General features: G+C 46.5%; 1 protein-coding gene across 1 annotated transcript in view; it reads left to right on the top strand.

Annotated features, from left to right (window-relative positions):
- The window catches only part of LOC141060468 (uncharacterized), a 157398-nt gene that overhangs the window by 129938 nt on the left and 10358 nt on the right, over positions 1-17102 (top strand). Inside the window, 5 exon segments of the mRNA XM_073556734.1 lie at positions 9039-9163; positions 14102-14278; positions 14362-14485; positions 14566-14633; positions 14852-15539. Of these exon segments, the coding sequence (XP_073412835.1) occupies positions 9039-9163; positions 14102-14278; positions 14362-14485; positions 14566-14633; positions 14852-15539 (1182 nt within the window).

The following is a 17102-nucleotide window of genomic DNA, read 5'->3' as shown; positions in this document are numbered from 1 at the left end:
TCTGTAAATTGCTAATAAAATTGATATTGGTGCTGCCCAGGATAGGAGCTGTAATCCGCTCCATGCGTTGCCGGGAACTCTGGAGAATGTGGAGGACATCCACCGCCCACTGCTGCACCCGATGGAAGAGGAGACGTAGCTGCGTTGAACAGGGAGTCTGAATTAGGTGAGTAAAGCTTTTTTTTAATTTTTATTCTATTATTTTCCTACTAAATTGAGGCTATACCTAAAGCCTGTGGTGACATTCCAAGAGGAACTGGCTATGGGGACCAAAGAGAACTGTGGGGACATCACAAGAGGGGCTGGATTTGGGGATATAAGGGGCTGACTGAGGAGACATTACAAGAGAGGCTGGCTGTGGGGACATTACAAGAGGGGTCTGGGTACGGGGACATTGCAAAAGAGCCTGTGGGGACATTAGAGGATGACCATACAGTATTGGGTGTTGTTGGAGACCTCATATTGGGGGCAGGGGTGACCATACTGTATGGGGGCTGTGCGGGACATTATACTGTATATTGTGGGGCTATGGTGGATATCATACTGTGTGGTGTCCTGTGGAGGAAATTATACTGTGTAGGAGAACAGTGTGAGGAGGGGGTACAGTTAGGAGAGGACAACTTGATAAGCAGGATGAGGGCATTGTGTGAAAAAGGGACACAGTATGTACAGTACAGACCAAAAGTTTGGACACACCTTCTCATTCAAAGAGTTTTCTTTATTTTCATGACTATGAAAATTGTAGATTCACTCTGAAGGCAGCAAAACTATGAATTAACACATGTGGAATTATATAATTAACAAAAAAAGCGTGAAACAACTGTAAATATGTCTTATATTCTAGGTTCTTCAAAGTAGCCACCTTTTGCTTTGATTACTGCTTTGCACACTCTTTAGAAGGTGTGTCCAAACTTTTGGTCTGTACTGTATATGGAGATGGGGCAGAGTAAAATGGGGGCACAGTATGGAGAAAAATTAGCATGCCAGGAGGACAGCCATGGGGTATAGGCTGTGGTTCATAGGGTTAGACAGTGTTTGGATTATATCTGATAGTAGTAGACAGTGGGGTGGTTATAGCTGATGATGTCAGACAGTGGGACGGTTTTACCACATGAAGACAGTCAATGTGGTGGGTAAAGCTTATAAGGGCCGACAGTGTTGAGGCCATGTACCTTTGGAGGCTTATTTAGGTCATAATATGGATAGATACACTACCGTGTAAAATTTTAGGGTCACTTAGAAATTTCCTTATTTTTGAAGGAAAAGCACAGTTTTTTCCAATGAAGCTAACATTAAATGATTCAAAAATACACTCTATACATTGTGAATGTGGTAAATGACTATTCTAGCTGCAAACGTCTGGTTTGTAAAGCAATATGTTCATAGTTGTATAGAGGCCCATTTCCAACAACCATCACTCCAGTATTCTTATTGTAATTTGTGTTTGCTAACTGTATAAGAAGGTTAATGGATGGTTAGAATACCCTTGAAAACAGTTTGGCTGATTAGAGAAGCTATAAACCTGACCTTCCTTTGAGCTAGTTGAGATTCTGGAGCATTACAATTGTTGGTTCCATTAAACTCTCAAAATGGCCAGAAAAAAAGAACTTTCATGTGAAACTCGACAGTCTATTCTTGTTCTTAGAAATGAAGGCTATTCCATGCGAGAATTTGCCAAGAAACTGAAGATTTCCTACACCGGTGTGTACTACTCCCTTCAGAGGAGAGCACAAACAGGCTCTAACCAGAGTAGAAAGAGAAGTGGGAGGCCCCGCTGCACAACTGAGCAACAAGACAAGTACATTAGAGTCTGTAGTTTGAGAAATCCACGCCTCACAGGTCCTCAACTGGCAGTTTCATTAAATAGTACACGCAAAACGCCAGTGTCAACGTCTACAGTGAAGAGGCGACTCCGGGATGCTGGCCTTCAGGGCAAAGTGGCAAAGAAAAAGCAGTATCTGAGACTGGCTAATAAAAGGAAAAGAATAATATGGGCACAAAAACACAGATATTGGACAGAGGAAGATTGGAAAAGAGAGTTATGGACAGATGAATCCAAGTTTGAGGTGTTTGGATCACGCAGAATATTTGTGAGATGCAGAACAACTGAAAAGATGCTGGAAGAGTGCCTAACACCATCTGTCAAGCATGGTGGAGGTAATGTGATGGTCTGGGGTTGCTTTGGTGCTGGTAAAGTGAGAGATTTGTACAAGGTAAAAGGGATTTTGAATAAGGAAGGCTATCACTCCATTTTGCAACGCCATGCCATACCCTGTGGACAACGCTTGATTGGAGCCAATTTCATCCTACAACAGGACAATGACCCAACGCACGCCTCCAAATTATGCAGGAACTATTCAGGGAAGAAGCAGGCAGCTGGTATTCTATCTGTAATGGAGTGGCCAGCGCAGTCACCAGATCTCAGCCCCATTGAGCTGTTGTGGGAGCAGCTTGACCGTATGGTACGCAAAAAGTGCCCATCAAGCCAAAGCAACTTGTGGGCGGGACTTCTGGAAGCATGGGGTGAAATTTCTCCAGATTCCCTCAGCAAATTAACTGCTAGAATGCCAAAGGTCTGTAATGCTGGAATTGCTGCAAAGGAGCATTCTGTGACGAAAGCAAAGTTTGAAGGAGAAAATTATTCTTTCAAATAAAAATCTTTTTTTCGAACCTTGTCAATGTCTGGACGAGATTTTACATTCATTTGGCAACTCATTAGATTAATAAAAGTATGAGTTTTCATGGAAAACACAATTGCATGGCTGACCCCAAAATTTGGAAAGGTAGTGTATTTTTATGCAGAAAGCATTTTAATAACACTTATTTTTAAGGGCACCATGTCGGATGTACTGCAGAAAACCGTGAAAGAGGGAAGTCTGCAGAGAAGAGCTGTGCATGTGAAAAGTCACCATGGCATCTGAACAAGATGGAGATGAAAAGAAAGAAATCTATTCAGTCAGATATCACCTATAAGATACCTGGATGTAAATGGTTACCTGTTCATACTGACTACCTCTCATCAGTTCTGTTGTTCCAGTATGGTCCACAGTCTGATAACAAATGATAACAACTCCCAATATCTCCTTATTATAGGACATACTGGGAGTTATAGGTTCATGGGCCTATCACCTTATCATGCATCAGGCCACACCACACGTTCACTATAGGGGTGTTACGTTTGTACTCAACGTAGGCATGAGGGTGTTCAGCAGCCCATATTCGGACGTTATGGCGATGAACATGTCCACAGATATGGAAGGTCGCCTCATCGCTAAACACAATCTTCTGCAAAAATCTTGCATCATTGTCGATCTCATGAAGCATATCTGCAACAAACGCGCATCGTTTGGGTCTATCCGCTGGTTTGATAGCGCGCAACAGCCGCAATTTGTACCCCGTAAAAGAGAGACGTTTCTTTAACACCTTATGAACTGTAGTCTTGCTTAGGTGTAATTGTCGAGCACACGCACGCAGATTTTTTAGGGCTCCTTAGGTCGCTATCCCGTATTTAGCGTCTACAGACTCGTCACTGACTGATGGTCTACCAGAACGGGGTTTTTCCACCAAACTGCCTGTTTCCTGTGACAAAAGTGCACCATGACTTTATGGACACACTGTATTATATATATATACTGTACACACACTTTATAACTGTAATAATTTCATGGCATTATAATGGTTTTTCTACGTTTTTACTAAAGTAGACCTCAACAGTTGTATATTCAACTATTTTTTTATGTACTTTTATACATTCAACAAATTCTGCAAAATCTATTTTTTGTGATTAATAAAACCTGCTTTTTATTATTGCTCTTCATAATATAATTACACGTAGCCCTGACTGTTCAGTTTTGTCACCAATATTTTGAAGAATTGGAGTAATTATCTGGGAGAGACGTAATGAAGCGTAGCCGACAGTCATCATAATTTAGAACAGAAAAAAGTAAATTGCAGAAACGCCGTGCAGTCTCTATATTCTAGCTGTCTCACTACAGAGATTAGATCAGAGTTGCTGCACGAAGGTTTATGATTTCTGCGCAGCCCGTACTGTCTCTTAGGGCTCATTCAGGCATCCATGCACATAGGTCCAATCTCGGACCACAATTTATGGACTGGCCGTGGGTCTTCCGACCTGGCTATGATGGCGTCATAGATTTCTATGAGGCTGTCACGCTCTGGTTGGAAGAACCTCGGCTAGTCCATGCATTGCAATTGCAGATCCGACCGCTGTACATGGATGTCTGAATGAGCCCTTATACAGATTACACTAAGGCACCCATACACAAAGCGAAAGTCGGCGGCATCAGCCAACAATCTGACGTGGATTGAGGCTTCCCCTTCAATAATTGATGTCAGGGGAGAGAAGGATCTGTCGTGTTGCAATTTCCTTTTGTTCTCGCTGAAGATAAACCACCACCAGAGGAGTCCGACATCTGCTCTCTAATAGAGGACACAAGAAAGTTTGGCAAAGTGCTCCTGTATGTGACAGTCAAGGGAGAGCCACCACCCAAACAATTGTAGGGATTGGGTCTTTATGGGCCTTTAATACTCATAACCTTTATCAATGATCCAAGAGATTGATAAGCAAGTTATCTCAAGCGAGTATCTGACTCGCACTGATTGGGAACTTTGTTCCCAGTTACAGAATGGAGCAGCAGGTTGGATCTCTGACCACTACTCCACTCACTATGTGGCTGCTGGAAAAAAGCCCCATAGTGTAAGAATGGAGCTCACATGATGCACCGCTGCTCCATTCTACAGGGGATAAAAGTGCCGCATTGTGACGGATAAGATGGGTGAAGGGGGGGTGTTCAGTGAAAACAAGTTCACTCTAATCATGCTTGATAGCATTGTTATAAAAGATACAGTTCCCACAAATCAATAGTATTATTTACACCTGTCCACGTAATCTAGATTTCAGTTACTGCAGATTTTGTCCTCCTTCTTGGCTACAAAAATACTGCTCAAAGTTTGTTAGAGGCGAAATTTTACCCATCTGTAAACTCTGTAATATGACCTTCTGCCAGATTCTGTCCTATGTACAGCAGCCGCACCAGAAGTCAGACCCTCGACGAAAAGCAACTTATGTCTGCTCACACAAAAACATGTTTTGCCCCAAATATGACCCCGATGGCAAATCAGACTGTTCATGCCACGTTCCAAAGAGATGTCACATAAGCGAGGAACGTTTTCTTCTTTTTAAAAAAGGTCGTTACTGAAGACAAAAGATATTGTCAGTGAGAGCTGAAGGACTTAGTGCGGCTCTACATGTGAGGACATTGCTGCATATTATGGGAAAGGTGTCCGTGGGGGGCTTGGGCGGAAAACGATAAAAGGGCAATAATAATAATAATAAATTTTATTTTTATAGCGCCGACATATTCCGCAGCACTTTACATTTCGGAGGGGATTTGTACAGACAATAGACATTACAGCATAACAATAATCACATACAGTAGATTATAACAAATACCAAGAGGAGTGAGGGCCCTGCTCGCAAGCTTACAGTCTATGAGGAAAGAGGGAGACACGAAAGGTGGGTGGTAACGGTTGCCCTGATTGTATGGACCAGCCATAATGTTAAGTGTGTAACAGTACAGACACAGAGGGCTAATGGATGCATAAAGCATGTGGGAACATGATGCAGGGAACCTGGTTATGGTAAAACTTTTGACTGTGCCACACAGGGATAGATTAGGTTAATGTGTTGAGGCGATAGGCCAGTCTGAATAAATGCGTTTTCAGGGCACGCTTAAAATTGTGGGGATTGGGGACTAATCGTATTGACCTGGGAAGTGCATTCCAAAGAATTGGCGCAGCACGTGTAAAGTCTTGGAGACGGGAGTGGGAGGTTCTGATTATTGAGGATGCTAACCTCAGGTCATCAGCAGAACGGAGGGCACGGGTAGGGTGGTATACTGAAACAAGGGAGGAGATGTAGGGTGGTGCTGAGCCATGGAGGGCAATGGACGGGAAAGAAACGTGTCCAAAAGGAAATAAACAGGTGGGAGACCCCCAGGGGACAGGAATAATTGAGGCAACAGAAATGGAGAGAGCGGGAGGCGGTTTTTGGAGGATTATACTCGTCTGACGTCCACAGGGTCAGCCCTCCGGTGGTCTCGCACGGGTTGTGGGGACACAAACACTCTACTACTTGGGGAGGAGATGACCTCTGAGGTAACGGCACCTGCGGGGAGGAACCTGCACTACTGTGGAGACACAGCCTGGAGAGAAAGGGTGGAAAGCTGCATATAATACACATCCTGCACAGACTCCACACAAGTGGTGCTGACCGCTGTGGAGACCGAGCAGACCCCAGCACACAGCCCCAGGCAAGTAACAGCGCCCCCTAACTCCCCAGGCAGCCCCAGGACCCCCTCACACAGCCCCCACCCTGCTCCCTCCCTGTGCAGCCTCTTATCTGCGCCTCCTTCCGATGACATCATCAGATTGCATGGTCACATGGGCATGACCTCACCAAAGGTCCTTTAGCCCAGATGCAGTCTCTGCAGTGGAGGTACGTGTCTGTGCTGTGAGTTCTCGGCTCCGGTCGCTCCCGGTTTTCCTCTCTGTGTGGAGCTGGTGGCGGCTCCTCCGCTCAATACCCGGCCATGTTCAGCTGCTCCTGCTCCCTGTGTGTTCTGTGCAGGATGGCGTCTGCTGGGCCTCACACAGGACTGACAGGAAAACTGCCCATAGAAACCAATCAGAGCTCAGCTTCCATGTTACACCACAACAACCAATCAGAGCTCTGCGTCCATGTTACCACAGCAACCAGAGCTAGGTTGTTATTTATCCAGAGTAACCAATCAGAGCTCGGATTTCATTTCAGCCAGTCAGAGCGCAGCTTTCAGTTTACCTCAGCACTGCAGTATAAGTAGCTGAGGCCGTGGCCTCCTTCCTGTCAGTCGCTTGTTCTGTGTGTGGAGCGCGGTCGTGTTGTCCTCGGTGTCTCCACACTTCTTTTTTCATGTCCGTTTTCACATATCTTGTGGAGACATTACTCCTTGTTTTACCAGTTTCAAATCTTATAAGAATTAGGCTAAGTGCACACGTACCGGAACTCTCGCGGAAATTACCGCGAGAATTCCGGAATTCCAGTCCGCGGGAAAATCGCATTTTAAATTCCCGCGATTTTCCCGCGGAAAAACTAGCATTTTGTAAGCGTAATTAGCTTGCAGAATGCTAGCGTTTTCCAAGCGATCTGTAGCATCGCTTGGAGAACTGATTGACAGGTTGGTCACACTCGTCAAACATAGTGTTTGACAGTGTGACCAACTTTTTACTACTGAGGCCGCCTATGCGGCATCAGTAGTAAAAGATAGAATGTAAAAAAAAATAAAAAATGGTGTTATTCTCACCCTCCGACGTCCCGCGCATCCGTTCCCAGTAATCCTTTGCGAAAGTGCTCGCGATGACGTCCGTTCTCACGGGATCGCGACGTCTCGCGGTAATTCGCGATGACGTCGCGCGAATGACCGCGAGACTTCGCGATCCCGCGAGAACGGACGCCATCGCGAGCATTTTCGCAAAGGACTACTGGGACCGGAGCGTGAAGAGAAGCGGGAAGGCTGCGTGGGACATCGGAGGGTGAGAATAACAATATTTTTTATTTTAAATTCTATTTTTTACAGGGATATGGTACCCAAAGCCCGGAGGACAGTCTCCTCTCCTCCGGACCGTGGGAACCATCCGCAAATGTTCTGCTTACTTTCCGCATGGTGTGTACAGCCACATGCGGGAAATAAGCGGAACAATGCATTCCTATGGGTGAGGGATCGCCGCGATTCCGCAAATTAATGAGCATGCTGCGGTTTTTACCGCGAAGCGATTCCGCCGCGGTAAAAACCGCAGCATTAGCACAGCATTGCGGAATCCCATAGGAATGCATGGGATGCTTATTTTTCGCGGCAAAATCGCGCGGTTAAAACCGCCGCGGAAACGCGAAAAAAATGCAACGTGTGAACTCAGCCTAATAATAAAATATCTGATGTACAAAGTGCTCTGCAGTGTGAGGAAACCGCTGCGGCAGGTTGGGGCTGTGTTCACACCACGAATATACCTGGAAGAGCTCCCAACTCCTACAGGTGTCTGAGTACAGTAAAGTATGTGCCCCCTCCACGGGCCGCTGCTCTCCTGCCGCCTTACTATGGAGGATTTCTACCACAGTTCGGAGTGTGAGACCCTCCAGCCTCTGTCCATAAATCCATAATGTAATTGTGAAGAGCAACCTGAAAGGAGGATAAAAACCTCCCGTCATCTGTAAAATAAACCGTCCCTGAATAGCCTCGTAGGTGACATCAACAGAGAAAACCGTCACTACACTGCGGATATAAACCGCTAGAAAGAGAAACGGGGACTGGACATCAGATAGTAATCACATTGAAATGGCGGCCAAGACCGTAAATGTCCCGTACACAAGACGAGTGTGACGGGCAGAGAGAACGAGGATCCTTCTATAAAGTCCCAGAGTCCAGGTCATCAAACTGGCCCATCCAGTCCGGATCACGTGGTTATTGGCCCCGATGCGGGTTTCGCCTCTGCTTCATCAGGAGTTGTAAAGGGGATAGGAAAGTAAGGGCCAGATATAATACCAGAGGAACCTGGACACGTATGGACACTACTAGATAATTACCACCACATGATGACCGTAAGGACCTAACACAGCATGGTCACCATAGTGAGGCCATCCATCCCTGTGCACTGACTTGTGCCCAGTCTACATTCACCCATAAGTCAGGCGGGTACATATCTGGTACTCATCATCCTCGTCACCTCATCCCCAATCCTCATTTAGAAGGTTTTTTTTTTCTTAAATTCCATGGCATTTACTGTGCATGTCTGTAATATCGGATCCGCTCTCTCTGATCCTCGCTACTTGTGATTTGGAGAAACATGAAGCATCTGACAGGTTATGTTCCACTCCGTACACATTAGTAAATACATCATCAACAGTTGTATATTTCTATAAATGTTTCCCCTTCAGTATTTGTATTTTTTTCTACAAATTTGTTTGTCTTGTTTCCTTTTCCTTTCAGGTTCCAACATTCTATATAAGAGCATTTTCCAGATTCACCCATGAAGGATGAATAAGGACAGAGACAAGATGGCGGAGAGGATATTAAACCTCACCCTGGAGATAATCTTCCATCTTACCGGAGAGGTGAGAGGCTCTGATGTCATCACATGACCTCATTATCTATGGGAATAACGGGATATGACCGGAGAGGTGAGAGGCTCTGATGTCATCACATGACCTCATTATCTATGGGAATAACAGGGGATATGACCGGAGAGGTGAGAGGCTCTGATGTCATCACATGACCTCATTATCTATGGGAATAACAGGGGATATGACCGGAGAGGTGAGAGGCTCTGATGTCATCACATGACCTCATTATCTATGGGAATAACGGGATATGACCGGAGAGGTGAGAGGCTCTGATGTCATCACATGACCTCATTATCTATGGGAATAACAGGGGATATGACCGGAGAGGGGAGAGGCTCTGATGTCATCACATGACCTCATTATCTATGGGAATAACAGGGGATTATTTGTCATGATCTGAAGTGATCTGACAGTTTTAAATCACTGGGTGAACTTTTTTTACTTTGGAAAGTTCCAAGGTGTCTTGACTGTCCCCGGTGGTGGTTTTGATATTGCACTTTAGGTTTTGTGCACTTAATCATGTATCAGGTGTTACACCCTATAAAGGTGTGCTAGAGGTGTGCACTCACGTTCTGTGATATTGTGAGTTTGTGTTCACTCTGTTTTTGGAGAGCCTGGATGAAGGATGGAGCTGGTGAGGAGTCCTGCGCAGCTTAGCCAGGGGGGATGTGTTTCAGCTATGGTGTCTGGACGAAGGGCTGGCATGGCGTGGTGGAGTCGCAGTGATGGTGTCAGCGGGAAGTGTCTGCATGGGCTGGTGGAGTGGCGACTATGGAGAGTGGCACTCACCATGTGGGACTTGGCCGCTGAGCTGGACTCAAGCATGCTCGACTTCGTGTCAGCAGCTGAACTCATCCTTGGGACTCTGGTTCTAAGCAGCTGCAACTGGTGGTGGACCCTGCTCCAAGGCTGCACTAAGGTGAAGGATCCTGTTACGGTGATGGATCCAGGTGGAGGAGAAGATGCACTCAGGTGGAGGGCTCTGTTGCTAGGAGCGCACGCAACAGAGCAAAGCTAAGTGGTGTTTCCCCTGTATTGTCTCTTTCCTCATGTGTGTTATTAGTGCAGTGGTGGGATTAGTCTCCGCACCGACCCATTCCCTAGTGAGGGTTTAGGGTCAGGGCGAGCTAGGGCGTTGAGGTACGCGTGCGGCGCCCGGTGCGAAACCGGCATAGGGAACGTTAGGAGTGCAGGGACACTGGCTCAGGGGAGCTCAGGAGGTCTCCAATTCCCTTTTCCCTATTGCAGGGCCCACCATTGTTAAAGTTTCCCAGGTTCCCCCTTTATTATTTGATTATTGTATGTATAACGTGTAATACTTAAATTCGCCAGGTGGAGGCGGCGTATCCACCTGCACGTTTTTATTATTTAAATACGCCCCACTGGAGGCGGTGTATCCAGGGTCACGTGTGTTATGGGTTCGCCTTGCGGTATCATCTGCGTCCAGAGACACGTGACCATGACATTATTATTTATTTATATAGCGCCATTAATTCCATGGTGCTGTACATGAGAAGGGGGTTACATACAAAGTTATAGATATCGTTAACAGTAAACAAATTTACAATGACAGACTGGTACAGAGGGGAGAGGACCCTGTCTGTTATGAATGAGTCACCGGAGGAGGAAAAAACAAAAATACAAGCTAAGTCCAGAAAACCGGAGAGGTTAGTAGCTAGCGGATTGCAGACCCCTGATCCTATTCACAACAACTAACAGTAGCCATGGGGTGTTCCTACGGTGGTCCTAGACACCTCGTTCACAGCCGGAGAACTAAATAAACCTAAAGAAAGAAAGGGGAAATCTAAACTGCCCCAGAGCAGACCCCAAAGCAATAGACAGCCCCCAACATGTATTGATGGTGAAAACACAAACACAGACAGAAAGACAGGCTGAGCAAACGATGGGGCCCTTACTAACTAGATAGGACAGGAAAGAAAAGCAACTGTCTGCAATCACGCAAAAACCCTGCCAAAAATAATGTCCAACACGTCTGATAGAAAAGGCCCTGAAGTCACTAGACTTCAAAATCACTATATCAGCACTCAGGTATATTCTGAAAACAGAGCAAAGAGATCAACTGATCAGAGACAAAAATGGAGTTCAGCCAGTCCCAACCAGGGCTGGCTGAACACAAACACTAAGTAAACCAGACAAAATCTCATGGAACAATAGCTGAGCAAAAACTTAGCTTTAGTAGACAGGACTAAACTGGGGGCCAGAGCTCAGAGCAGAGAGGATCACCAGCAACCCAGCAGGGCGTCGGCGGCCTAATATCCACTCAGAGATTCCGGATGTCCAATCACACTCCACCTGTTCAGATGACAGGTTTTTCCCATCCAAATCAATTTCACTACCTCCTTTCACCAGCAGAGGGAGTTCATCGGACATCAAAGGTGAAGGAGAAAATGAGCTCATAACACCTGTCCTTGCGGACTTACATTCTATGGGATAGTGGGGAAGAGACAGAAGGCCGGGGGTGCAGCAGCTTTGGTGGTTTTGAGGCGGCGGCTCGGGCGATGGTGAGACTGCACAATGGTTATTGCAGGCTGTAGGCTTTCCTGAAAAGATGGGTTTTCAGGTTCCATTTGAAGGATCCGAGGGTGGTGGATACTCGGACGTGTTGAGGCATGGAATTCCAGAGGATCGGGGATATTCGGGAGAAATCTTGGAGGCGGTTGTGTGAGGAACGAATAAGTGTGGAGGAGAGTAGGAGGTCTTGGGAGGGTTGAAGATTACGTGAGGGAAGATATTGGGAGATTAGTTCAGAGATATAGGGAGGGGTGTTATAATTGGGTCACCGAGGAGGAAAGCAAGACAAAGCTAAGCCACAGAAAACCAGAGAGGTTGGTAACTAAGCGGATTGCAGACCCCTGATCCTATCCACACAACTAACAGTAGCCGTGGAGCGTACCTACGATGATTCTAGACGCCTCGACACAGCCGGAAAACTAGATAAGCCTAGAGCAAGAAAGGGGAAATCTAAACTGCCCCAGAGCAGACCCCAAAGGAATAGATAGCCCCCAAACATATATTGTCGGTGAGACAAGATGAAAACACAAACGCAGGTAGGAAAATAGGCTGAGCAAACGATGGGGCCCACACTAACTAGACAGGAAAGGAAAGACACTGTCTGCAATCACGCAAGAAACCCTGCAAAAAATGTCCAACACGTCTGATAGAAAAATACTGAAGTCACTAGACTTCGCCCACTATATCAGCACTCTGGCATATTCTGAAAGCAGAGCAAAAAGAGGCCAATCTAATAAGGGACAAAAAAAACTGGCACAAGCAGTAACATAAGGATGGAAATTCAGCACAGCCCCAGCCGGGGCTGACTGACCACACAAAACTGAATAGACAAAACCAAATCAAATGTGAACAATAGCAAAAGAACACTTAGCTTGAGCATGCAGGGACTGAACTGAAAACTAAGACCTCAGGAGGCAGGAAAAAATCACCAGCAGGGATAGAGGGAGTCGGCTGTCTTAAATCCAGTCAAAAACTCCAGAAGTCCAATCGTCCTCCTCATTATCAGGTGTCAGGCCTCTGTTAATTAGATCAGCTCCATTACCTCCTGTAACCACCAGAGGGAGCCCGGAAAGAGAACTCGCGACCCCTCTGTCAATATAACCAGCTCCACTACCTTCACTAGTAACCAGAGGTAGGCCAGAAAGTGAATTCACAACAGAGGGGACAGGTTGTGGATGGCTTTGTAGGTCAGTGTTAGTAGTTTGAACTGGATTCGTTGGTGAATTGGGAGCCAGTGGAGGGATTTGCAGAGGGGAGCAGCGAGGAGATAGATGGATTAGTCTGGCACCAGAGTTGAGGACAGACTGGAGTGGTGCAAGAGAGTTAGCAGGGAGGCCACAGAGGAGAGTGTTGCAGTAGTCAAGGCGGGAGAAAATGAGGGCATGTACAATAGTTTTTGTAGATTGAGGGCAGAGGAAGGGACGGATTCTGGAAATATTTTTGAGTTGGAGGCGACAGGAGGTGGCAAGAGTTTGGACGTGTGGTTTGAAGGACAGGGCAGAGTCTAGAGTTACTCCAAGGCAGCAGATTTTGAGTGCGGGAGAGAGCGTGATGCCGTTTACCATAATAGATAGATCGGGTAGGGAAGATACGTGAGATGGAGGAAAGATAATGAGTTCAGTTTTTTCTACATTGAGCTTTAGGAAGCGAGAGGTGAAAAAGGAGGATACGGCTGATAGACACTCCGGGATTCTGGATAGCAGAGAGGTGACATCTGGGCCAGAGAGGTAGATCTGAGTGTCATCTGCATACAGGTGGTACTGGAAGCCATGGGACTTTATGAGGGGATATAACCAGAGAGGTGAGAGGCTCTGATGTCATCACATGACATCATTATCTATGGGAATAACAGGATGTGACCAGAGAGGTGAGAGGCTTTGATGTCATCACATGACACCATTATCTATGGGAATAGCAGGGAATATGGCCGGAGAGGTGAGAGGCTCTGATGTCATCACGTGACCTCATTATCTATGGGAATAACGGGATATGACCGGAGAGGTGAGAGGTTCTGATGTCATCACATGACCTCATTATCTATGGGAATAACAGGGGATATGACCGGAGAGGTGAGAGGCTCTGATGTCATCACATGACCTCATTATCTTTGGGAATAACAAGGAATATGACCACCGGAGAGGTGAGAGGTTCTGATGTCATCACATGACCTCATTATCTATGGGAATAACAGGGGATATGACCGGAGAGGTGAGAGGTTCTGATGTCATCACATGACCTCATTATCTATGGGAATAACAGGGGATATGACCGGAGAGGTGAGAGGCTCTGATGTCATCACATGACCTCATTATCTATGGGAATAACAGGGTATGTGACTGGAGAGGTGATGGACTCTGGAGATGTCTGTAGTGATATTATTAATGTCTCCACACTCAGGATTACACAGTAGTGAAGACCTCTAGTGATCGTCGTCAGGCCCCTGTTTCTGAAGGACGGGGAGGATCCCTGAGCCCAATCCTGTGGCCTCCACCTCGTTCCCGGATACATGAGGACATCAATGACCAGAAGATCCTAGAACTCACCAACAAGATGATTGAGCTGCTGACTGGAGAGGTGACACTGCTGGGAATGCTGGGACATTATACAGGACAGCACTGGAGGATTCTGGGTGATGACGGTATCATTGTGTGTGTCAGGTTCCTATAAGGTGTCAGGACGTCGCCATCTATTTCTCCATGGAGGAGTGGGAGTATCTAGAAGGACACAAGGATCGGTACCAGGAGGTGATGATGGAGGAGCACCGGCCCCGCACACCACCAGGTAATAGACAGGACTAAATACACACGGCCTATAATTCTCTGTATGTAATAATGATGTCAGTCCTGTCTGTCTCTCCTCAGTTCTCTCCAGTAAGAGGACAACCCCAGAGAGATGTCCCGCTCCTCCTCCTCCTCCACAGGACCATCAGGTAGATGGAGATCTCCCTATGATGTGTAGACGGCTGTGACGTCCTTGTGTTCAGTCTTGTTTTCTCCTGCAGTATTATATGTTTTATACTTGTGTAATGAGAGCGGTGGAGACGGCAGGATCACAGCTGACCACAGACATCACATGTCCGGATCTTCTCACCATTATTCCCTGGGATTTCTCCGATCATCGGGGACTTTTACAATATTTGTTTTGCAGTTTTTGGATCCGGAAAAAGATCTGAACAATATTAATGGTCCAGAGAGAAATGTGAGGGGCGATCAGCGGTGTAAAGAGGAGACCCCTAATGTGAGGGGCAATCAGCGGTGTAAAGAGGAGACCCCTAATGTGAGGGGCAATCAGCGGTGTAAAGAGGAGACCCCTAATGTGAGGGGCAATCAGCGGTGTAAAGAGGAGACCCCTAATGTGAGGGGCAATCAGCGGTGTAAAGAGGAGACCCCTAATGTGAGGGGTGATCAGCAGTGTGAAGAGGAGACCCCTAATGTGAGGGGCGATCAGCGGTGTAAAGAGGAAACCCCTAATGTGAGGGGCGATCAGCGGTGTGAAGAGAAGACCCCTGATGTGAGGGGCGATCAGCAGTGTAAAGAGGAGACCCCTAATGTGAGGGGTGATCAGTGGTGTAAAGACGAGACCCCTAATGTGAGGGGCGATCAGCGGTGTGAAGAGGAGACCCCTAATGTGAGGGGCGATCAGCGGTGTAAAGAGGAGACCCCTAATGTGAGGGGTGATCAGTGGTGTGAAGAGGAGACCCCTTATGTGAGGGGCGATCAGCGGTGTGAAGAGGAGACCCCTAATGTGAGGGGCGATCAGCGGTGTAAAGAGGAGACCCCTAATGTGATGGGTGATCAGCGGTGTAAAGAGGAGACCCCTACAGATCACTGCGCAGGTGAGGGTCTTTAGATGAATATTCACTTTCAGCACAATCTGAATTGATAATGATGTGATCCTGTTATATGTGAGGTTACAGGTCATCTGAAGATGAATTCTGTTTACTTAAAAAAAAAAAAGGCAATCGTGTACAGCTACCCTGAAAAGGCTCACCCCTTCATGATTGTGAACGTATGGATGTATCTGATTCTGACGCTCAGGGCAGGAGCAGTGCCCGCTCCGCTTCTGGCACTTTAACCTTCTAAATGCTTTGATTCCTAGTGATCAGAGAATTTAGCAGTCATGCAGAGGGAAGAAGCCCCCTCCTATCGGTGCCCCTGCAACATCATCGTGGTGGTCCGATAGTTGCCTTGGTGATCTGATGTCACCATGACAACATCCTGGTCACCAGGCACTAGCAAGTTAGTTAGATCATGTTCAGTGCATGATCTAACTAACTTGTGTCTGCAGCACTGACAGGCTACAAGGTATAGCAATGCTCCTGCATTGCTATTCCTGTAGTGCCACGGTAGCACACTTATGCAGTGATGAGGCAGTGACCCAGAAAGTTCCAAACAAAAGTCTCTTTAATGCTTTTACTTCACAGCATTAATGTCCATCTCATATCAACACAGCACACGATATCCTCCGGATCTCAGCCGGGCACATATCCTCTGGATTACACAGTCACTAAACACGCCTGTCCACCTTCATGACCTGTTGCCGTGGGCGACTGCAACGCCGTGTTAATGTCTCTTTAATCACAGCTTTACCCAGTACACAATGTCCTTCAGTTTACAGTCACTAAACACGCTATTCCTCCTTCGGGCACAGGACTGTCTACCTCCGGTTCACTTCTGGTCACAAGACATCCACCTCCGAGACCAGTTCCTGTGGGCGACTGCACCGCTGTATAAGCTGGGGGTGCCAGGCGTCTCAGCTTTCCAGGCTGTTTGTCTCTGGTGGCCTTTGTTGCCTCACACAGGTGGAGCGCTGCAGAGCTGACTGCTCTGTTCTCCTCCAAACACAAGACTGACAGTGATTCTGACCCTGACCTGACACACCCATACCCTTTACTGCAGGGATTTTAACTGGGATCTGTGGCCTTCAGCCGCATGGAAAACCTGGCCAGGAATGAAACGGACTGCATGACTATCATCCTGCAGTCTGTTTCAAAATACAAATCGCAGAGCAGGTTTTCCCTAAATCTGCCTTGGACACTAGCATGCCCAAGACTAAGACTTATTTTTAGTCCGCATTGCAATCACAGCTACGCCATGGCCTCTGTGCACATCTGGGGAGAATACACAGCGCCCCCTACATGTGACACCGGTCATTGCCTCACATTCCTTATAACTGCTATCAGACTGCAGAAAGTGAAAATTCCATAGTGGGAATAAGTTAAAAAAAAATTGTAAAAATATTTTTTTTAAAATCACAAAATAAAAAAAATACAAATATATTATACTCATAAATAAATATTTTTATGAAAAAAAGTTAACCCCTTCAGTGAACTAAAAAAAAAATATCCTTTTTCATCATACCGCTGAACAAAAAGCGCAATAAAACGCAGTAAAAAAAG

Source organism: Dendrobates tinctorius, unplaced genomic scaffold (genome assembly GCF_039654945.1).
Source record: "Dendrobates tinctorius isolate UK_male_01 unplaced genomic scaffold, ASM3965494v1 ptg000237l, whole genome shotgun sequence".
Classification (NCBI taxonomy): domain Eukaryota; kingdom Metazoa; phylum Chordata; class Amphibia; order Anura; family Dendrobatidae; genus Dendrobates; species Dendrobates tinctorius.
Note: the sequence above shows the minus strand (reverse complement) of the source record. Positions and strands in the feature narration are given on the sequence as shown.